This window comes from Parasteatoda tepidariorum, chromosome 8 (genome assembly GCF_982258835.1).
Source record: "Parasteatoda tepidariorum strain Cologne lab strain chromosome 8, Ptep-v5.0, whole genome shotgun sequence".
Classification (NCBI taxonomy): domain Eukaryota; kingdom Metazoa; phylum Arthropoda; class Arachnida; order Araneae; family Theridiidae; genus Parasteatoda; species Parasteatoda tepidariorum.
Genome location: NC_141762.1, coordinates 12,074,653 through 12,098,559, shown reverse-complemented (window position 1 = coordinate 12,098,559; position 23,907 = coordinate 12,074,653). Strand labels below are relative to the sequence as shown.

The 23,907-nt window shown below is 30.9% G+C and overlaps 3 protein-coding genes across 3 annotated transcripts; 1 reads left to right on the top strand and 2 right to left on the bottom strand.

Moving 5' to 3' along the window:
- Nucleotides 1–3,130: 3,130 nt before the first annotated feature.
- Nucleotides 3,131–4,076, bottom strand: LOC107439208 (coiled-coil domain-containing protein 25). Its single transcript, XM_016051723.5, has one exon. The coding sequence runs from the start codon at nucleotides 3,843–3,845 to the stop codon at nucleotides 3,216–3,218; it is 630 nt and encodes a 209-aa protein (XP_015907209.3). The 5' UTR covers nucleotides 3,846–4,076; the 3' UTR covers nucleotides 3,131–3,215.
- Nucleotides 4,077–4,177: 101 nt separating this feature from the next.
- Nucleotides 4,178–18,505, top strand: LOC107439207 (rRNA methyltransferase 3, mitochondrial). Its single transcript, XM_016051722.4, has 4 exons — nucleotides 4,178–4,533; nucleotides 8,355–8,593; nucleotides 9,033–9,191; nucleotides 17,951–18,505. Exons 1-4 carry the CDS (start codon nucleotides 4,265–4,267, stop codon nucleotides 18,484–18,486), a joined length of 1,203 nt encoding a protein of 400 aa, XP_015907208.3. The 5' UTR covers nucleotides 4,178–4,264; the 3' UTR covers nucleotides 18,487–18,505.
- A 3,663-nt stretch (nucleotides 18,506–22,168) lies between these two features.
- Nucleotides 22,169–22,918, bottom strand: LOC122271237 (zinc finger MYM-type protein 1-like). The gene has a single exon (XM_043051805.1). The coding sequence runs from the start codon at nucleotides 22,916–22,918 to the stop codon at nucleotides 22,169–22,171; it is 750 nt and encodes a 249-aa protein (XP_042907739.1).
- Nucleotides 22,919–23,907: the final 989 nt, after the last annotated feature.

The following is a 23,907-nucleotide window of genomic DNA, read 5'->3' as shown; positions in this document are numbered from 1 at the left end:
ACCCAATAATCGATTTATAGTTCGATATATAAATGTTCTATAGCACCAAAGAGATTTTAATTGCTTAAACATTCTACTTGCAGAAAATTCGAGATCGAAAAGTTTTTTAACTTTAACTATCAATCTTTTCCATTCCATCTTTAAACTGATTCTAAATATTTTTTTAATCAAAAATCGTCTGCACTTATAGAACTCACAGGAATAGTGAGAAAACAATTGTTTTACCAAACGATTAAAATTAATTCCCATTTATTGGAGTGTAACAGTATTTAGTAGTCACTCTGTATAATAAAAAATATTCAATATTTTACCACCTTTTTAAGATTTTGAATATTAAAAACGCCCAGAATGAACTAAGATATGAGTGGGTAGTCCTACCACTCCTCCTTCATTCATAGAAAATTTAATTTTATATTTATTCAGGGGTATATCATGACTTGAATCCTTTCCCAGAAACTTAAGCTATTCATTCATTTTCAAAGGAAAAATATTTGTTTAGAAAGCATAAAAAATATTTACCACTGGCTTTTGGAGAAATTTTCCTGTAACTAAAAAAAAAAAAAAAAAAAAAAAAAAAAAAATCAGCCCCTAAGTTGGAATTAAGGGTTTAGTTCAGACGTTCTAATGACCTTAAAAATAACATTACAACTACTGAGTTTATACATTGGTCATTGTAAAGGAAGGGTTGTACTAAAGAGCATTGACTGTAAAATGACTTTTAATCTATTTTATGGCAATACTTTACTAAAAATACTTTATTTAGCATTATAGAAAAATACTTTATTCCTAAGAAACTTTTTTGGAGAGGGAATAAATAATATAAGTAGTATTTCTCAATGGAGGCTAAGATATACATAAATAAAATACAGTAAAACTATGTCAGAACTTCATTTCCATAGCTTTAGTTTTAAGAAGATATTTTAATGTTTCTTTTTTGTTTTCACAATTATAAATTTCAGTTCTTTTATTTCAGTCATGCATTTCTTAAATATTGTAAAATAAGTTAATAATTTAACTATAATTAGTGTTTTAAAATTTTTCAAAAAATAATGTTTAAAACCCTAGAGGCCTAGAACCCTAATGTTCAGCCCCTAGAGGCATTAGCAACAGGCCCTGAGTTCTCTCCTTTAAATGAGACAGTTATAAAGTTTTATTGCAGGGAAATGTTTTATTTATTATTTTTTTAAATCTATTAATTTAAATAAGATGTAATGTCAGATTTTATATTCTTTACATAGAAATTTCTAAAATAGCTAATCCCTGATATTGTTTTGGATCAAAACTTACTGCAAGAGATAAAAAAAATAAATAAATAAATAACTCTTAAAAAAATTTATATAGAGATGTTTCACCCATTAAATTTCCAACTCATTTTTTTTTGTGAAAGGCTTTTAAAAGTAAAACTTAATTTTCATACTATGCAAGAGACATAGAGTTCATGCTAGTATGGCTAGAGTTGTTGCCAAATGTTCCACTAATGTTAGTAAAATTGTATGCATGGGCGACAAATTTGTCGCATTGAAATATGTTTGGATTTTACAAAAAAGTATTTTGTATCAAATTCCATGCATTTAAAAAAATTATACTAATTATATTGTTCTGTATGTGGTATAAAATTCAAATGCGTAGTATTCAATTGGGATAACTAAAAGAATCCGATACAAAATGTTGAAATTTCAAATTTACATTTTGTGCTGTGCTTCGCATTCAGGTAATAACAATATAATTATTTAATGAAATAACAATATATCATATCAATCAATAAATTGAAAATATTATATCAATAAAATAATATTTTTTACTCGTTAAGAGCTGCCTTTATTTAAAATGGTGAGATAATTAATCTTTAATATAATATTTTGTTACCGCCCGGTGGCTGAGCGGTAGCGCTTTGTGCCACAGGTTCTTGGTTCGATCCTCAGGCCGGGCAAGGTTGACTCAGCTTTTCATCCCTTCAGTGGGTCGATAAATGAGAACCAAGCATGCTTGGGAACTAAACACTGGGATTCCGCATTCGGCTGACCGGAACACTTGCTCCTGCACCCCAGAGCCCAAGGTCAAGAAAACTGAGATGGGCACAGTAAGCCTTGGCCCTCTATGAGCTGTCCCGCCACTGAGTTTAGTTTATAATATTTTGTTAGCTCTTGCTTTAATTCCTAATCTATTTATCTGGTTTCAGCATTTTAATCGCTATGTTATATCTATTTATTAATATTATTTTATCTTTTTTTCACTAAACTTTAATAAAAACTAATCTTAAATCATTATGGGATAATGAACTTAATTAGTTTTAGGGTGTTATAGATGGCAATCAATAATTCTAGATTTATATCATAACATGAATTATGTAATCATGAAGTTAAAATTTTCCCCCTCAAGTTTATCTACCATATAAAATTTTAGGTCAACTAAATCAATAGCTAGGTGGTCCTATAGGACCACTAAATTTTCACTACTGATGTGAAACCTAATTATATCTAAAATAAGTGTTTGTATGGTAACTTATTACCACTTACTAATTAATATTGCAGTGCTTCTAAATAGAGTTCCAGCACGTCACTTCAGTTAGAGAGAGAGAGTTACGACAACAGCTTCAAAAATGTCTGAAACAAAGGTTGTAAAAGAGAAAAACAGCAAAGTTCATTGCTAAGATTTGCAAATTTTATTGTAATCTAAATAGTCTAATTTTCTGTTAAAGTTTTTTAATTATAGGTGTTTTTCTGCAGCTACTTTTATTTTGTCAAAGTCTTGTATTAATTTCATTGTCGTTAAAATGATGACAAATTTAACATATAGTCATTAATCAATATTTTTACAAGCAATAAATACTTTGGATAGTTAATATTAATTTTCAAAATACCATAAATTAATACATACTAAAAGTTTTGAGATTCGAAATAAAAAATACCGCATCGACGACTCCATGCTAAGTCTATAGGAAAACGCTTTATTTCTTTAACATACATTTTAACTCTCAACCAATCAAAAAATGTTACTCATTTATTATAACTCACACTGAATATTAGAAATAGGAACACAGTGCATAGTTTTGAGACTCTTTTTTTAAAAGAAAAACTTATAAAAGAATTTTGTTTACTTTATATTGGAGTCCTTTAAAGAAAAGTAGAACTGCGTAAAAAGGTTTTATTAAAATTAGTAAATTTTGTTTACAGCAAATAACTTTTGAAAGATCAAAATATTCAAACAATGTTTAATTACATAAAGTCATCTGAGTCTTCACCATCATCTGGATTTTGATTTGAACACATTGGTCCTTGCATGAGAGATGAATAACTTCTTAACTGAGCTTCTTCTTCTTTTTTCAAAGCCTCTTGCTTTTCTTTCTCTTTTTCAGTCCGTTGCTTAGCCTTCTGTTCAGCTCTCTCCAAACGATCTCTTTCTTCCCGCTCTGATTGAAAGTCAGGGAATTTTTCTTGTTTCGTTTTATTAAGTCTATTTACAATGGCATTAATGCGTTTCTCGACTTTCATTGTCTTGACATTTTTGCCATTATGGAAAGCAACTTGTCCAACTTCCATATCACCTGTCTTTTTCAAATTTGACCATTCTGTGTAAACGACATCAATGTTATTCTTTTTACTTCCAATAATGCTGTTGGCCTTCACAAGTTGAGCGCAATCTTGCAATAAAGGTTCTGGAATACAGTCTATGGTCTGACCTTTTGGTAATCTCAAATAAACATGGGCTGAAGATAAATTGTCAACATGAAACCATACATCCTCTGGAAAACCCCATTTTATCAACGACTCGTTTTCAAATTTATCTAGTCCCATATAAATCAAAGCGGGAGGTGAAACAACATCACTTGTGAAATAAAAAACCATGATTTAATAGTTTTTAAGAATCAGGTGAACGAAAAGATTTAAAATACTAGTTATATGATTTGGATCGCAACAAAATTGTATCGATATGAATTTCAAGCACTTTATAAGTTTAGAATTAAAACATAAATTAAACAAGTTTACAGAGTAACGTGAATATTTGACAAGGAAAAGAAAGAACTAAAGACTACTAACCGATATTATCTGTTTGTTTATCCCAGAAAGGAAAGGTGTGTACATGGATATCTCAAAGAGAAATAATGAAACAAGATATGCTTATAGCTTACTAGATTGAAAAAAATCAACATACAGAAAATAGCAACCTAAATCAAACAAAAATAGGTAACCAAAAGCGCATTAATATAAAGAAAATTGTAAACAAACAAATTTCAACAAGAATCGTGTTACTTTTTTGTCTTGTAATGAGTTTTCGTTATTTTAGAAGATTAATATCCCTTACAAAGATAGAATATTCATATCGTTTTTACAGCAGAAATGTATCGCGACGGAAAACTTTTAGGATATCAAATTCTTCAGAAGATTCTGTAACATCTCTTCAGCAAAACAATCTTTTGAAATTACAAGTCGGCAATCAGAATAATGATAATTTAAAAAGCGTTTTTCACCATTGTGAAACTAACTCAAATGTGTCTCAGTATGAGACGCTTGAAGCAAAAAACTCTCGCCTCATGTATGTAATTATGACATTATTTAACATTTAAACTTTCTTTTTTAGATAAAGATGTCATTTATGTAAATCGCGTTTGCAATTTATTCTTTCAAAGGTATCCCTATTGGGAGGACATTTCTGTATCGGGATCTGCCGCCCCAACTATGATCGCCCGGGCAACAAATGTATTTTGAATTTGTAAACTTTTTAAAAAAACATGTAGAGATTTGGGGTGGCTACGAGTTATATCTTTTGAGTTGGTCCCCTTCTGTGGTATTTTTTGTTGTTTTAAGTTTCTCGCGAATCGTTTCCCTAAAGCTGCTTAGACTTGGCGATCTCTGTGTGTTGTGATTTTATATGTGTCATACTGCATATTGTGGAATAAATTTCAGTGAATTGAAGTCAAAACCAGAAAATTTAACTTAAAGCCAGTGTTAGAAAATTATTCTTTTTAATGTATTTTATATTATCACTAAATGTAAATTAAAATTGACAAAAAAAAATAATTTTTTTTTTTTTAGACAGTACTTTAATACCTTTCATCCATATTGTGAATTTATATTGTAAGTTTATCTTAAAACTAATAAATAAACCTAGATATTTGGTACATATCTATATCAGGGAATGCAGAACAATTGTCTAAATATAATTTGATGTCACCAGTGACTATTATCACTGGTTCAAAGAATCATTAATTGAAAGATTTCTCCAATTCTTCCACATTGTTTCCCATTCCTCTAGTTCATTAACAAAATATTAACAATTTTTAAAACAAAATAAATTCATTGAATAATATATGCTTAAAGTAAAAAAATAAAAAGATATAAAAATTATGACTGAAGCTTTACATATATTTAAATTTTATTATTAAATTAATTAGATATTTCATATTTATCATAAATGAATCAGTATATTAAAAGTTAAAAAAAGGTGAAATTAGTTAATAAAATTTTTAGAGGCAGTGTCAGATAAAAAAAACAAGTGTATCTCTTATCATCCCTTTATGCTCGATTGACTTTAATCAGTTGCAAGTTCAAGATAACAGTGATAATTATTTCATGATCAGGGGTGTGCTTAGAAGAAATTTGGGTCCGTTACTGAACCATTCACAAAATATCATTTCAAAAAAACGGACCCTTCACAAAATATTTTAACTTCAAAACGAACCCTTCACAAAATGATTTTTTTTAATCGGACCCTTCACAAATTTGTTTATCTTAACTCAGGGTTGGCAGGTTTTTGACATGTGACAGTTTAAACCATGGTTTAAACCGTCACGTCAAAAACCTCACTGTCGAAAATGTCAAAAACCTATATTCATATGTGAAATTTAATTAATACATAAAATTTATATATTTTTTAAAGGATAGTGTTTCTAAATATGTTCTAGAAAAAATAAATTTAAAATTTTGAAGAAACACTTATATTTTGAATAGTAACCAAAATCTTGTACTTTTGAAAACTCACATCTTTTGTAATATTATGTATTCATTTTCATGTGTTATTGAAAATCTGCAGTGATATTATTAAGAAATTTATTTATAACCAAATTTAGTGTATAGTATAGATTATACTAAAAATTAGACATTTTTAAAGATAAACATTAGCAGTTTTGTACATTAGACATCTTCTTTTAAAGAAAAATCTTTTTAATATTCTTTTAAATCTTCTTAATAATCTTTTTAACATAAGACAATACAAATTTAAGTGCTTTCTGTTAAATACACAGCGTAGTTAGTGTCGATTTACAGTATATTCAACCTATTCATTTACTATGCTGAAAATTTAGTTTATCCAAATACTTGTGAATTTCATTTTGCTGAATACGATATAGTTTTGTTGAATATCTAAATATTCAGCTGTTGAATAATTACTTCTTGCTTTCAAGATATGCATTATTTGTATTCTTAATACAAGTGGAGAAAAAAAATTTAAGAGATAAAAATTGTTTTAAAATGATAAGTGTAATAATTATAAATAAATATAATAAACAATATGAATTATATTTATCATTATTCATAAATATAACTACTTTTAAATTCACATTAACATACAGGATAATAAAGATATTCGGTATAACATTAAAATTTTTTTTTTATACACTTGTATCTTATATCAAGTTTGTATTTATACAACATAACTTGTAAGTTCCTTATAAATATTAGTTATATGTTCCTTATCTGTCAAAAATGCATAGTAATAAACTTTTAATTTTCTTAAGTATCAAAAAGAAGAAAAAAAAGTTTTTTTAATATAAATATTTAAACAATTTTTGTGCAAAATTTTTCTGCACATGCATTTGAATATAAATTTCTGAGATTTTAAATCTGTTATTTTACCTTAATTTTAATTAAAAAATATTTTAAAACCTGCTGATTACCTATAGTATAATTAAATTTCAATATAATGCATGGCAACTGTTGGTAGTTTTGAAGTTTATATATTTTCTTGGCAAACTTCAGTTTTTGACGGTTTAAACCAGTATTATACCCTTGTCATGTCAAAAACCACTTTTTGACGTCAAAAACCCAACCCTGTCTTAACTATTGTTTTGTTAATTGAATAAACCCTTCCCAGGGCAGAAAACAAGAAAGATGGATGTAAACGAATTAAGTTTGTCTTCAGTAGACGATTCTTCCATTATTCATCCAAAAGGAATATTCTGTGTTTCACAGTATAGGCTAAATACCAAATATTTGTATGTTGCATCTCTAATTTAGAAGCAGCAATTGCTGTTTATTTTTGAAAATTGAATTTTTTTTATGTTTTTACATTTTTTAAATTTTATATTTTTACAGCATAATCTTGTATCTATTTTCAATTTAAAAACTCCTTGAAAAAGTTTTTGCAATAAGGACCCTATTCGCACAAATTCATAAAAGCAGGACCCTGGTTGAAAGAATGTGACTTAATGTTTATTTTATATTCACAAATTACGAGCAATTTTTTCACAATTTTACAAAAACGGACTTTTTGCAAAATGTCTGGACAGACCCCAATGATGGTCATCGTTCGAATTCAATCCAGGACCAACTAACCTCCATTGATTTTGAGCCCTGTAATATATGTGAATTGTCCAACTGCAAAACTCTGTCAGGGACATCTAGATTTTTCTTTATAAATGCGAATAACTTCTTTTGTAGGCTTAACATATAGACAAAAGATAATTTATGTTTTTTTGCAGAATTTATTTGCAAGTAAAATAGGAATTGTTGCTTTATAGTGTAGACTTATATTGTTAAATTTTTGAGTTAGATTGTTCTATTGTAGACTTTATATGTAGACAAAAATAATTCATGTTTTTTTTCTATGTTTTTTACAGATTGTATTGTTAGTAGAATTGGAATTGAGTTATAAAACTTTTTAAGCACCGTTTAGATATTTTAATTTTAAGTAAGAATAATTTTTGTTATTGGCTTAATATACCAACTCTCTAAACAGATGAACATACATTGTTCTGTGTTTTTTTGTAGTAAAGGGAAATAACTTCCTTTAAGGTTAATTTCACTTTCTGTAAGAAAAACAAAATGCATGTATAAATAAATAAGTAAAAAAATATATATGAAAAAAATTTGCATCTGATATTTATTTAGTTTGAAGCTAAAGAGTTCATATAAAATATTGATTTCTATTCTATTAGGAAAACTCTTATCCCTAACTTCTATCACAGAAAGGTAATTTCACTTTAAGTGAGAAAAATGTTTGTACAAAAAAAGGAACAAATGTCTTCATTTCATGTAAAAAAAAAAATGTCTGTTTGGTTCATGTAAATTTGACCAAACTTACTTTGTTTGAAATTAGAGAGCTCATATAATATATTAATCTGTATTAATTTCTATTAGGAAAACTCTTGCCCTTATTAGAAGCCGAAAATTGAGAGAACGGAAAGAAAAAATGGTTTTGGAAGGGAAAGTGTTGATCAGTGATGCCATTAATGCTGGCATGAAACTCAATGCTCTTTATTTTTGCCAAGATACAGTCCTTGAAGAGATTAACTGTGAAAAAATGAAAAAAGTAGAATTTTTCAAGATTGCACCTAGAACTATGCAGTTATTGTCTGAAAGTTCTCCTGAGGTCATAGGTAAAACTTGTTTTTTATTCTCAAAGTGCGAGAGTATTTATTATTTTTGCATCTTTCTATTTTTTGAATTTTTAAAATAGTCATTCTTTTTTTTTTTATCTCATTAAGTGAGTGACTTAAAAGAAGAAACACTTTCTCGTCATCATTCTCATTATTTTTTCATTAATGTTGGGAAGATTTTTAAAAATTTGAAGTTTGTCTAGTAAATTTCATTTACTTACCATTAATATTAAATATTTGAAAAAATGAGGTATCGTAATACTTACTTTTTAAATATATAATACATGAAAAATCTATAACTTCTCACAGAAATTGTTGTGTTTTAAAAATTATACCTTGACATGTTCTACTAAATTCTTCAATATTCTATTGTTGTTCCATCTAATATTCTTTGATATAAAGAGTTAATTATTTTCTAATTATAAAATGATTTTTTCAGGTGTTTTTCAAAGACCATCTGTTGATGATATAAAGTTGTTATCAGAACATGTGATACCTGTCACCATACTTTGTGATAACATTAGGGATCCAGGAAATTTAGGATCAATTATTAGACATGCAGCTTCTGCTGGTTGCCGCAATGTTTTATTGATAAAAGGTGATTCATCTAGTTTTAACTATCTCAATTTACTATGTTAAAATGGAGAAGAGATATTTATTTCGTGATACATTAAATTCTGCCACAGCCACTTTATCTTGTTTTTGTATCTGTTAATGTGTAATTGAAGTTTAAGAGTATGATCAGTTTGTCCAATGTATGCAAGACCACATTGACATGAAATTTGATAATTACCCCAGCTATTAATGTCAGCAATAGGATTTTCAAGGTTGGTGAATATTAGTATATTTACAGGGGGGAAAAGCGACTTAAAACTAAAACTTAATCAAAATCTTATCATTAGGGAATCTGATTTTCTTGTAATAATTTAAAACAATCAAATTGTTAAAGTTCGATTTAGGGAGTTTGGTAAATTGTGAGATTAATTTTCTGTAGGTGGAATCAATAATATTAGAATGAAAACCATGACCTAAAGTGATAGCTTTAAAATAAAGAAGATCTTCATTGATGAGATAACTATTTGAAAAAATTTTAGAAGCTCGGTAAACAAGTTTGCATAAGGCAGATAACTTTTGGTTGGGGGGAGCTGAACGATTATGAGGGGGAAATGAAATCCCAAATGATTTTCAATAACTAGTAGCGAGAAATTAATGAGCCTATTGCTAAAGCCGAGTAAAGGAGTCAATTTGTGGTTCTTGACAAAGTTAAATATCTAGAGGAATCTCAAACATTTATTGATAAAGGTTCATATAGTTGATTACTTCAAGATCCAAGATGAATGAGTTGAATAAAATAAAATCTGCCGTTAAAACTTATTATTTTTTCTAATCATCTGAAATATTCTCTTACACCTACTAATTCACACTGTGCAGGGTTTTATGCTTTACCTAAAATTCATAGGGTTTGCACTCCTTTTTGACTCATTATTTCTAACATTGGCACCGTTTCATTTAAATTAGCCACGCATCTTGCTTAAATTTTGTCCCCACATTCTAGTGTGAATTCATATACTATCAGAAACTCATGATTTTGTTAATGAGCTTCATACGTTCAAATCTAATGATAACAAAATGCTCTCCTTTCATGCAAAGTCTTTTCACTAACCTTTTCATTAATATTGCCTTAAAATAGGATTATATTAATTCCACTTTAACCAAGATGGAATGGACAAATTTGTAAATCTTACTTGCATTTGCTTGGAACAGCCCACTGTGACATTAAGTCACAGCCTAATTTCTAAATATCCTGTTTTGTTAATCAAAATACTAATTGTTTCGGCTTAATTTATAATTTTATGATACAATTTTTATTCTCTTCATCTTTTTTCTTCTCACCCCTTAACGCGTTAGCGCAATTTGGACATTCTCCCCCTAAAATTCCTTACCAGCTCCTTGCAAAACCCCTTTTTTTCTAGAACATTCCACCCTTTTCGTTTCTGAGAATTCGCACTGGTTGTCGGCATCTTTCATCTCCGCGTGTATGTTGTGTTTCTCAACCGTAACTTTTAACGTATAATCAATTTTTCGTCTCAACTCGTAATTTTTAGATAATTTAACTTTAACTTGCACAACATGTACTACAACTTCAACTTTTAAGTTTTTGTCTCTTATAAAAAGAGCGCGCGAAAGATGAGCGGCGGATTCGAAATCTTTCATCACCCCAACGTCACGCTGCTCCCTGGCAGGACGTTTTTTTCCCCCTTCCTCTTTTTTTTGAGGAAGAGAACATCTTTTGGGATGGCGTCACGTCTACCGCCATGTTGGCAAGTCAAATCTGCTGTGCTTTTCTTTTTCTCTGATTAATGTCTACTACGTAATTTACTGATGGTGAATCTCCTGCTTTTAATATGATCCGCTGCCCCGACACCGCCATTGATGGACTCCTTCACAGTCATTTTCTAGCTTTATGCTCGGGATATCTCCTGCTTTTAATATGATCCGCTACCCAGACACCGCCATTGATGGGCTCCTTCACAGCCAGTTCTAGCTTGAGTGCAATGCTGTTTTAATCTGTCAAAAGAAAGTCCCGAAAATATCGGCAGCTGTTCCTTTTTTTTGAAAATAGTTCGGTCTCCAGCTCCAGCTACCACTAATAACCATATTTATTAGACGTTGTGCCATAAGATGTGGTGCATCGCTGTGGTAATTTTTAGATGTTGTGCCTCGCTGTGATAATTTTTAGATGTTGTGCCTCACTATGATAATTTTTAAGATGTCTGCCTAATAAAGATCCAATAAACACCAAAGTTTTAGTAAAAAAAAGAACTGGACTACTTCATTTTCACTAGCCATGGTTTTTGTTTTCATCCTAGGTCTGGATAGCTTCTATGGAGAGGAGGTATGTCTTTTGTAGAATATATTTGTTATCTTCTGGAACTTTAAAAATTAATATTCCTCCTGGGTTGTAAAATTTGCAACACCACTTCAAAAATGTACCACTATATTTTTCACCCGGCCATTAATTTTTAGTTTTTCCTTTTTAAATTGTTATCACTTGCTTGTTAGCAGCTTTTCATTCCTTTTTTTATTCTATACCCAACCGTAACAGGGCACCCACCTTCCCTTTTAATGGTAAATTTTATGGAGTGATTGATGGCTTTGCTGTGGGTAATTCTCTCAGTCTCCTCTTAAGTGACCGGTATATGCACTACTTTGAAGTGAAATTCTTTGATTTATTAAAGTTCGCTTTTTATGGACGATATGCCGGCCATTGTTTCACATTGATGGACAATACTGACATTGATCATGTTCTTAATATTATGAATTCTATAGATCTTTGCATACAATTTACATCAGAACAGGAAAATAATAAGTGTTTACCTTTCTTTGATATTCTTATTGCTCTTAATTGCAATAAATTTCTCACAACTGTTTATTAAAAACCATTTACAGTGTTACTCCCTCCTCCTAATCATTCCTCCCACCCCCCCAACCAAAAGTTAGGTGCCTTATGCACACTTATTTACCACGCTTCAAAAATAGTATCTACAATTATCTTCACAACAAGGAGCTGCTTTATCTTAAAGGTATCACTGTAGGTCGTAGTTTTTAATCTAATATTATTGATTCTACCTATAGAAAATTAATCTTGAAGTCTACTAAACTCTCTATATCAAACTTAAACAATTAGATTGTTTTAAATTGTTATCCAGAAATCAGTTTCCGTAATGGTAAGATTTTGAATAAATTTGAGTTTAAAGGCGTTTCTTCCCCTGTAAATAAACCAAAATTCACCAACCTGATATTGCTGATATTAATAGCTGGGGTGATAATCAAATTTTGTGTCAATGTGGTGTTGCATAGATTAGACAAACTGAACGTACCCTTAAACTTTGATTTAAAAGACACAAAAGATACTTCCAATATGTGGGTGTTAACCAATTTTCTAATGATGTACACAGTTGGAATTTAAATCGCAGGTTTGATTTTTATTCTACTAAAATCATTCAACACAGGCTCTTCGCCTTCTGAACTTAATTTTTGGGAGTGATTATGTATTTTGAAAATATCTAATAGTCTTTCGAGTATCCCACCCTTTCCCAATGTATGAAAGTTCATTTTAATTTGACCCTTAAGGTTCCTGCTAAATACCCTCCCACTTGTGTCTTATCTCTTCATTGTTTTTTCTTTGTTCAATGTTTGAAATTGTTTCTTTGTTCCTTTGTCCCTATTAATTAAACCAATTTATGCATGTTTGTCTCTTTATTTCTCTACCTTCATTTGATGTTTAGACAACAAGGCGGGTTCTTGTTAATAGAACTGAAAATATAGTATGTCGATTTATGTATTTTCATTTGTGCTTTTTACATGTTTTTTTTCCCCTTCTTTACATTAATAATATGTGTAACACAGCAATTAATGCTCCCAGCCGCTCTCGATAACCAACCTTTAACCATCGATAATTGCTCTAATCTCCTCAAATAGTTTGCCAGTAATAACAAGATAGTGGCTCTCCAGAGGATTCCGGCTCACTGTGGAATCCAGGGAAACGAGGCGGTCGATCTCCTAGCACTAACATATAATACATACACTAACATATTAAATTTAGAGGAACTATAAACATATTTTTTATCAATCATGTTACATTTACTTCACCTATATTTAAGTGGTGTGACAGTTTCGTATAAATATTCTTTGTTATCCAAACTTCTAGTGTTTGTGAGAGTTACATCTAAATTTTGTAACCGTTATAATATACCAACATCGAATGTTTAGAGAATTTATTTACTATACAGTAAGCCGATTATTGCCATATTGTACAAATCCAGACTTTTATTAAATAACTTTTATAAACTTTATAATATTATTTTATTAAATAACTTTTATATTATTTTATTAAATAATTATTATTTTATTAAATAATATTTATATTATTTTATTAAATAACTTTTATAAACTTTTATTAAATTTGTGAAAAATGCATTTCTTTTTGCTTCAAAGAATCTGAATTTTTTTTAAAAAAAAACCCCAACACATTTTAAAAGTTAATATCAAAATTTCAAATAACAGTGCCTGTTTTATAATTCATTAAAACATATAATAAGAAAATAAGTAAAATGTTGGCTTTGTTTTAGAATAAAATTAATTCTAAAATTATTAATGTTTTTTTTTTCAAGTTATTAAACAGATATTTATTTAATATATTCATTCTTAAAAGATGGTTTTAAATAAATATATTTTTATAATTGCATTTCCTCTTTAAAAAATATGTTCTTAAATGTGTGTATTGATTTGAATCAAAAATTTTAGTTCAAGCATTTTTATGAAAGAGAGCAAATTACTTCATTTTCTAGAATTAAAACATTCCAGAATTGTTCAGTGGAAAAAATATATCAGTGAAATAATTAATTTTAGATTTGATATTGAGTTGTCAAAACAGTTTTCTTAATTTGTATGGTTGTTGCAGAATTATTAATGTCATAATTTGTTAAGATTTCTCTTTCTCATTTATGCTGTTGCTCACTCTTAGTTTTTTAATGCCCTCATTTATTTAGTCAACCTATCTTCGTGGGGACCATACAAGTATTGATGCCAAATTTTTCTATGAAATTCTTTTTTATTCATGATCGTTGTTTTTCTATTATTTACTATTTTTTTCAACAGATTTATTTTTATAGATATACTAGCTGACCCGGCAAACGGTGTTTTGCCATATGAATTTTTTCTAGAGTATAAAAATATATCTTATTTATTGTAAATGTGTGCGTATGTGGTATATGAGTGGAAGAGGCATGAAGCGCTGTGAACGATGACGGAATGTGAAAGTAACAACACACCAAATAATATTTTTTTAAAAATTTATTGCAACTTTTTCTTATAAATTATATATACAACGAATTCTGAAAATATTAGTCAACAATATTAATCTCTCAGTGCAATGGAGTGTACAATATTTTTTGTCATTCCATCTTTAGCTTTCACAAATAAACTGGATGGTTTGCTCACTCGAGAGTATACCACGTATCTGTGCGAAAAACATGGTGTGTTCAAATCTAAGACGCAAACAGACATTGTTTGGCCTTATCATTGCGAATGCCAATCTAATGTGGAACTGAATGCGTTTAAATTGAATTGGCACATCTGTGGGGGCATAATAGGCATAATAAGGGGCATAGTAGGGATTGGCACATAATAGGGATTCGTGGAAGTAATATACTTTCATCCCGGAATTTGTCATTTAAAATAATGACTTCGATGACGTTGTTCATAAATTTTTTAATGACTAATCGCGTGCCGTTGCACAGCCAAGGTGGGTTCAAATTACGAAGCAAAATAACCGGAGATCGAACTTAGAGTACTAAATTATGCGGTGATATGCCAGATAAATCCAATGAGTTTAAAAACTCTGTTGGAAAATTTGCAGCTTCAATGGGATCGCAAACTGCATCAATGGATTTGCATGTCACCAAGTTACCTGGCAATAACTGTTGCATCTACAGATTCAATTCGTTGACGTCCACATTTTTTGCTGCTAAAATCACCCTTTCTGCCAGCCACTCATGATGAATGCATTGCGTGTGTACATCGGGAAATATTAGGCTAATGAGAGCATCTTGTGAATCAATGATTGTGCAGAAATCGTCCGGAAATTTAAGCATCCAGTCTCATCCTTAGTAACCTTTCCATTACCGATATCTAACAATTGTTTTGAGAATGTTTCATCAGATGGATCTTGAAGCATTTGGACGCGCATATTTACATTTAGTAGAACTTTTTCAGCATTACGCCAAAGTGGAGATGATCTCAAGAAAGCATTGATCTCATCAGCGTACATTAAACGCGGAATGACGTGAAGTGCTTGTCTGAAATCACGTGAAAGGAGTAACAGAGTGCCGCCAAATAATTTGTCATTATTTTTTTATATCTTTCAATGTCCTGTTCAATCAATGCTTTCTGAGATCAATGCTTTCTTGAGATGATCTCAAGAAAGCATTGATCTCATCAGCGTACATTAAACGCGGAATGACGTGAAGTGCTTGTCTGAAATCACGTGAAAGGAGTAACAGAGTGCCGCCAAATAATTTGTCATTATTTTTTTATATCTTTCAATGTCCTGTTCAACGCCTCAAGCGATTTTTGTGTTCATAGTGCAATCATCTCAGATGATAATTTTACTGTGTTTTAACACTGTGGCCATAGAAGAAATATTTTTTATGTTGCACACTGCATCTGGGTTGTTTTGAATATTTAGTGGCAGCTTAAATACTGAAAGAGCTGTTCTGCCTCCGTCCAATAAAATTGCCGCAATGCCAGATGATGCAACGGCCAACGCGATGCCATTATTTGATCGTATTTCACCGAGAATTAGCGAAGTAATTAATGTTTTGCCAGTTCCACCTGGTGCATCAGGAAAAAATTCCACACTGTCCTGCTGAAACTGCGAGCATAATGCGGTCATAAATGCTCCTTTGTTTCTCATTCATTAGTGGAACATTGCGAGTAACAATCGCTGCCATTTTTATCGTATTGTATTGAAGTTCACGATTCATGTCAGTGTTTAATAAATCAGATGCACTTCGATTTGGCGAAAGCATACCGAAATGACTGAGTGGCAATTTGGCAATAATAATGCAAAGATCCTCAATAACAATCAGTGCTTCATTGTTCATAGCATCGCTGAATACTATCGTTAGATCGTTGCAACGTGTGCGATATTAATACCGTATATCATCAGTCATCGAATCTTTGTGATATTCTCATAACTTTTCTATATGGGCCGGGAAACATGTAGCTAATACTATAGCAAATAGTAGACGATTTTGCTTTGCAGTACAGTTCAATGCTGCTTCAGCAAGCATACATCCCCACTGGTTGTCCTCCTCCAACAAGCCGAGTGCAAAGCATGCATCTTTATACGTTGGATGCTGATTTCCATCGACTTTACATATATCTTGAAACGTGAATGAGCCGGTGTAATTAACCAACAACAGTCGAAAATAAAAGCACTCAGTCTGCCTTGGATTGACTGTAAATATTCTCCCCAAGGCGTTCGATTTGAATTAACCGGAACAATCATCAACCGGTGTGCCTTGCTTGTGGGGTGTCCATTTTTTTGAACCCATGTGAAATAGGGTGGTACTTCTGAGTAGAGTAATGTCCGTGCAAAGACGCCAAAAGCATCCGTGCGATTACCCAATTCAAAAAATTTGGCGAGTGTAGTTTTTGGTGGATTTATAGCTCGGTCAATCGCTGTCTCGTTCGTGAAATATACGCTCTGACCGTTTTTAAGATGGACGGCTAAATGAATAACGGTTGGATCCCGTTCATTAATTGGGAAACCAAAGATACGCCAAACAGCTTCATTGGAGCTGATATACCGGCCTATTTGGTACAGCGTTATTTCGTCGTTGTTATTCACTGGAAGAGCAGTCACATTGGTATTTTCAACTCGAAATACTGCTATATCATTGCCTTTATTCACATACTTACAAATATATTTGATGCTCTTCTTTTAAGGGCATGCATAAGTATTAGAGTTTAATATGACTTGTTGCAACGTGCGTGAATATTATTTTTGATTTATTATGTTTCTATGTCTAGTTTGGATCCGAATACGATTAAATAAAATATACGTTAAAGCTGTCCAAAAAATGAAAAAAAATTAGATACAAACCATTCCCGAATCCTTCTGAAGTTACACAGAAAATTTCATTTAAATCGGTCCATCCGTTTAGGAGGAGTTCAGTGACATACACACGAACAGACGAAATATATATATAAAGATTATTAGTGAAAAGATAGTGTTATTGAAAAAAAATAGCCCAAATCAATCAAGAATAATTTAGGATTTTATTAATTAATAGAGGACCATACAAGTATTGATGCCAAATTTTTCTATGAAATTCTTTTTTATTCATGATCGTTGTTTTTCTATTATTTACTATTTTTTTCAACAGATTTATTTTTATAGATATATTATTAGTGAAAAGATAGTGTTATTGAAAAAAATAGCCCAAATCAATCAAGAATAATTGAACATTTAATTAGTATGTTTTTATTAGTTTGAACAAAAACTATTAAGGACAGATTATGACATAAATACAATCACATTATAATCGAAAAATCAACTTGACTTGAATTTCAAACAAAAAAAATAGAAGTATATTAATCAAATTGTTAGGTCAATCAGATTATTTTCAGTTCTAAATTTTTTTTTTTTTTTTTTTGTCATTTTATCCTTTTTCTAGGATATTTTTTAATTCTAGGTTGTACTGATCACAACCTCTTAATTTCTGTTTGAAATGTTTCTTTTTTTTTTAATTTTATAATATTTTCTAAGAATGAGTTATCTCTTTCTAGGTTGTGCTGATCCATGGGAGACAAAAGTGTTGAAAGTAGGTTGTGGTGGTCATTTCCGCATCCCCATCACAAACAATATTCAATGGGAAAATCTTCCTAACTATTTCTCAAAAGAGTCAAAAATATTCATTGCTGATAATTCAAGCGACATAGAACATTGGGAGGAATCACCAGAATTAATTAATTATGATGCTAGCCCAAAGGAACACTCAGATGGAATGGCAAAACAATACTTAGCAATGAATGAACACAGTGAATTGATTCAGACAGATAAATCAAGTGAATTGGAAGCATTTGAAGAGATAAATCTGCCTTGTTACCTGTACTCAAGTGTTATGTTTCCAAGAGAAAATATTGTTTTGTATGTTGGTGGTGAAACACATGGAGTAGACATTAGAATAGTAAAGTTAGCTTGTGATTATGGCGGAAAAAAGGTTAAAATACCTTTGGAAAATAGCATGGATAGTTTAAACTCTTCATTTGCCATGGCGATAATACTGTATGAAATAAAGCGTCAGCTTTCTGAAAAACTGTAATAAAGCAAGATTTTAACTATTCCTTGTTCATTAGTTATTTTTTTGTATTCTAAGTTGGATGGGTTGTAGATATGAGATCCCGAGCTCGCCGCAGGCTCGTTAACTGAAATCAATTTTCATACTTAGACTCATGATAAAATTTTTATAAACTTCTTTACTACTTTTAAACAAAAATTTGGTACAGTTATTAAATCTAAGAAATTTATTAATTGATTGTGATAAAATTGTTTTAATAACTAATTTCCTCTTGTTGGCAGCAAAGGCCTAATAGCGACATCAAAAATTTTTGCCTTAATCCAAATGGGGAAAAAAAATTTATCACTAGTACTTATTAAGTTTCTTTTTTTCTTTTTACTTTCAAAAATGTCACTCAGAATATTAACATTTATGTCTGGTAACATGTAACCTCGCTCTCTCTCTCTCTTTTTGTTTGTTATTACTTTTGATCGACATCTATTATTAGAGCGCAAGCTTATAAAATAGAGATTATGTGATAGAAAAATAAATTTTCTACTACAAGGAATAAATGTCAAAATTTAAATCAAAAAAGCTGGAAAAAAATCATGAAAAAGCACTTAAATTTACAATAATTTTCATACAAATAGAAATTTCCAAAAAACTCTCATTAAAATTATAATACAGCATACCTCAAATTTCAACTCTGTGGTTTCATTTCAAGAGCACTAGATTAGCCGACACGATTATTTTTACTACAAGTTTAACAGTTCTCAAAGTAATTATCGAATTATAACTTTTATTATTCCACCAAACTCCTTTTATTCCACCAAACTTCCATTTTATTTTACTTCTCATCTTCTTAATTTCAAGATTCTAAGTCGTATAGATTAGGAGTAGCTAAGCGAAATGTAATGTAAAACAAACAAAAGTTAAAAAATTTGTAAAAAAAGCACTTAAAATCACAATAGCTTTCGAACAAATTAGAATTTTGACGGAAAAAAAAACTCACTGTTAAATTCAGAAACAAATGTTGCCCTTTCAGCATGCCAAATTTCAACTTCTTATTTACATATTCCTGTGGTCTGTAGAGCAATCCGTGTGGTATTTTCCTCCCGCAACAAGTTTAACAGTTAGAAATTATCGCGTTTTATAATTTGCGTTTAGTTCACAAATAGAAGTAGCTCTTTCAGCATGTCAAATACAGTCAAACCCCGCTATAGTGAACCTTCAAGGGACCGAAATTATGGTTCACTATAACCGGGAGTTCACTATATCCGTTCCTCAGACAATTTAACTAATGGTTCCAAACTCCTCCTTTTATTATACATTATTTAAATAAATGACTGAAAAATAATAGATATGTAGTAACAAAATATGTGTTAACTTTTATTTTTATTGCAAATATTGGCTTGATTACATCCATTTTTCAGTTTATGTCCATCTTATCTTAAATGAAGAACGTTTTACATTTACTGCTCGTCATAGTTTAATTTGTGACACTTATTTGCAGGATTCCTTAACTGAACTGAGAGTGTAAACGAGTTGAAATTCGTGCCTTATCTTCACAGATTAGTGTCCACCCCTTTGACCATTAATTAATAACTACGCATTCCAATGCTCTCTCTCTGATAGGAAAGAAATATTGACCCCTTACAGTTGCAACATCTGCTGGTGTTGGCCTTTGTTTAAGGATGGGAAAGTGAGATAAAAGAAGCAAACAAGAAAAATGCTTATTGCTATCTTCCCTGCTATATATGGCTTTAAAAATCGGTTTATGTATTTATTTTGAAGTAGAAATTTCAAAATTATTATAAAAAAATTAGTCGAAGACAGAAAAAAGTTCATTATATCCGATTTCCTCTCTTCCTTTGATTCACTATATCCACAAAAAATAACATTATACATGTACAGCAAGGCACGGGAGCGAACTTTTCGTTCACTATATCCGGGAGTTCACTATAGCGGGGTTCAACTGTATTTCTAATTGCATTTCAGCGGGATTACTGATCGACCAAATGTGGTATTTTTTACTGCAAGTTTAATGGTTAATAATTCTCGAATGTTAAATTTTCTAATCCATCATAATTCCTGAAGTTTAGCAGTTTCTAAGTCTTATAATTTCTGAGCTGCGAAACAAAATTTAGCGTTAAGTTGAAGGATCAAAACAGTGCAGTCCTTGCGACTTTTTAATATCGAGAGGTATAACATGTTGTTCCTTATAATCTAACAATGTGAAAATGATTCTTAAGTAAAGTGAAATAATTTGTTATAATAATTTTAAGCAATCATCATAAGATCTTATAACTGTGTCAAATTTAAGAAAAAGTGTGAATGACAGAATTTAATATATTAACACATCTTTTTTCTACCAGAGGTTTTTTATTTACGATCTTCATTTAATTTTTTTATCATTTTTTCCCTCTTGGCAAAATGGGTCTTGTTTTCGGTTTGACGGCGTGCGCAACTTATTTGGACGTCATCTCATTTTTCAATTGTGTTTAAGACTAATAGTGAACAGTGCGCATGCATTGCTATGGTGACCACCACTGTTTAATAATTCTTTTAGAATTCTCTTTTCCACTTTTAAACTTTGTTATGCGTTAAGTTGGTGAGCTTATTTTTGAGATATGGGACCAGGGAGATCCCATAAATACTTCTTGAGTTATGAATAAAAGAGATTTTCATCACTTGAACGATTTTATTGTTTTAATTAAGAATCATAAACAGTGGCGTAGCTAGGTAACCAAGGGCCCTGGGGCAAATTAAAAAATGGGGCCCCACTGCTATGTAAACTGATTAGGCTTTATCAAATAAAAATATGAAATATACGAATACTTTAAAAATGCTAAGCTACTTAAGCTCTTTTTTGTGCACTGCAGTGCAGGTAATAAAAATATTAAACAGTAACAACATAAATTACAATTAATACTTGGTGTAGGTTTGGCTAATAAAACGAAATCGAGAAGATTCAAGGGTTTATTATATGAAGGTCGGGCCTACCAACTGACTAAATAACAATTATATTTAAAAAAATTTCCTAGCTTTAGTTTTCGCAAAAGTATCAATGACTTCGTTTAAAACCAGGCTTGATGCGGTTTTGTTTTCAATTGCTATTAGCGATAAATGTCGGAGTCGAGTTTGGCCCATATTATTTCTTAAATAATTTTTCATTATTTTTAATTTGCTAAATGACCTTTCATCTGCTGCAGAAGTGACAGGAATTGTAAAGAATAATAACATTGCTGTAAATACTTCCGTTAGGTCGCATTCTAGCCCTCAATATTTGTTCATTATTTCCTTACATAATTGGTGAACAGTCCATGCTTGAGTTAGTTGAGGTAAAACTGGATGGTAAATATTAATAAATTGAAGTGAAAAACTAGGGCCTATTATATCTGAATATTTTCTTTGAAATTCGTCACATTTTTGTAATAAAGTTGCTTCATCAACATGTAATAAAAATGCTGGTGTTAGAAAATCGAATATATGACAGACTGCACTCATACCAATAAAACGTGTACCTAATTGAGATATTACTGTGTCTGGTACATTATTGAAAATCTCAATTTTAAATATTTTTTCTCGGTTTGGAAATCGGTGATCAGCAGCTACTTCATCAAAATGTTTTTTAACTTTTCTTTGTCTTTTTTCTTGAAAATGGGTATCAATACCATATTTTCTAGCAGTTTCACTTGCTTAAAACTTGAATAATTCGAAATCATATCTATAAATTTTGTAACTTTGCTAAAACTTTACTCGCCTCGCCCAAATTGATGTCGCATTTTTGCAAAGTTTTGGATGCATAATTGATGTCGTTCAATACACTGTGCATGAATTCGCAAAGCAACGCGAACTCGAAATTTAGCATTTTTGTTTTAATACTCTCTGCTTCACTACGCTCATCTATTTCTGATAAGGCTTTGATAATATCAAAATAACGAAGTTTTATTGCAGATATCGTATTGACCCTACTGGACCATCTAGTCGGATTTAGTTTTTTTAGAGTGGTGTCCGATTCGTCAGTGAATTTTGACAGTAGATCCCAACGTTTGATGCTGCTTCCGAAAAAGTTATACAAATCTTGCAACGTTACGAAAAAAATCTGTGTTTCCACACAACTGCTAACGCCATCATTTATCACCAAATTTAAATTATGAGTGGCACAATGTACGTACTCTGCGTTAGGCTGGATATCCTTAATATGTTTTTGTACACCATTATACACACCACTCATCACACTGGCTCCATCAAAGCCTTGCCCCACACATTTTTTTAAATCAATATTTTTGTCGATAAATAATGTTGTTACTTGGTTGACTAAATCTACTGCGCCATGTTTGATGGCTGCATAAAAGCCTAGAAACACTTCTTTTTCTATATCAATTGGCTGTCCATTTTCCGATCTGGTTATTACTGCATACCTCACAACAATGCTTAGCTGATCTACCTTCGATATGTCCTGTGTCGTATCCATTATGATGGCAAAAAACGGTGACGATCTAATTTGTTCTAGTAGATGGGTTTACAATACAATATTACAATATTAGATTGTTCTCGAGTAGGTAGGTACTCACTGTTCACTGACGACGTTAAAAGTAAAATAAAAGGAAAGAGAAACACAATGATACGCTACAAGTATCGTTGGGGAATCCCCGAAAAAAAATTATCACCGTTAGTGTCACCAAACTTAACGGTGGAGACTGTAATGGTTGGCAACTGTTTGGTGACCTTTTAAGGCGAACTTGACGCATTTTGTCATCCCGTCGGAGGGATGCGAGAGAGAGTATGTTTGATATAATCGGGAGAGGGTCTCCCTTGGTATTCTAAAAGCTGGAAACTCTTACTGGAAAACAATGCCTATTTCTTTTGTTTTTAAATAAAGTTAAGTTTTATTGTTTTAAAAATCTGGTCTGCTTATTTATTGGAAAGGAAAGGCATTACAGAGACCATGAACGATCTCCTGCCTGCGAACCTGAATTAATGTACCTACTGCAGGTGACTTGCATTTTTTCACGATATTTCGCGTTAAACAATGAGCTGTAGTCTAAATCTATAGATTTGATACGATTTATTGATTTAACGGACATCAATATGAGTGGTAAAATCAAATAAAATTGAACCACTATATTGACCAGTACAAAAAAGTTTATTGACATTAGCTTACTTACTCCTGATACAGCATTAATTTTTTAACCGTTCTCGAAAAAAAAATCTTAGCTCGAATTCACAATAAAACGCACATCGATGAATAATAAAACACACATATCACTCACTATCCGTCAAATTGACAACACTGCCAACCTACAGAAAGAATTTAGGGGAATTCCCTAGGCGTAACTTTTGAATTTCTCTCAACGGAGTTGTCATGATTAAAGTGGGGTTGCAACCTGCCATATTTATTTTGAAAATGGGAGAAATTTCCAAAAGTTCAGTTCGATCGAGATTTCTGGTAAGGATACGAGG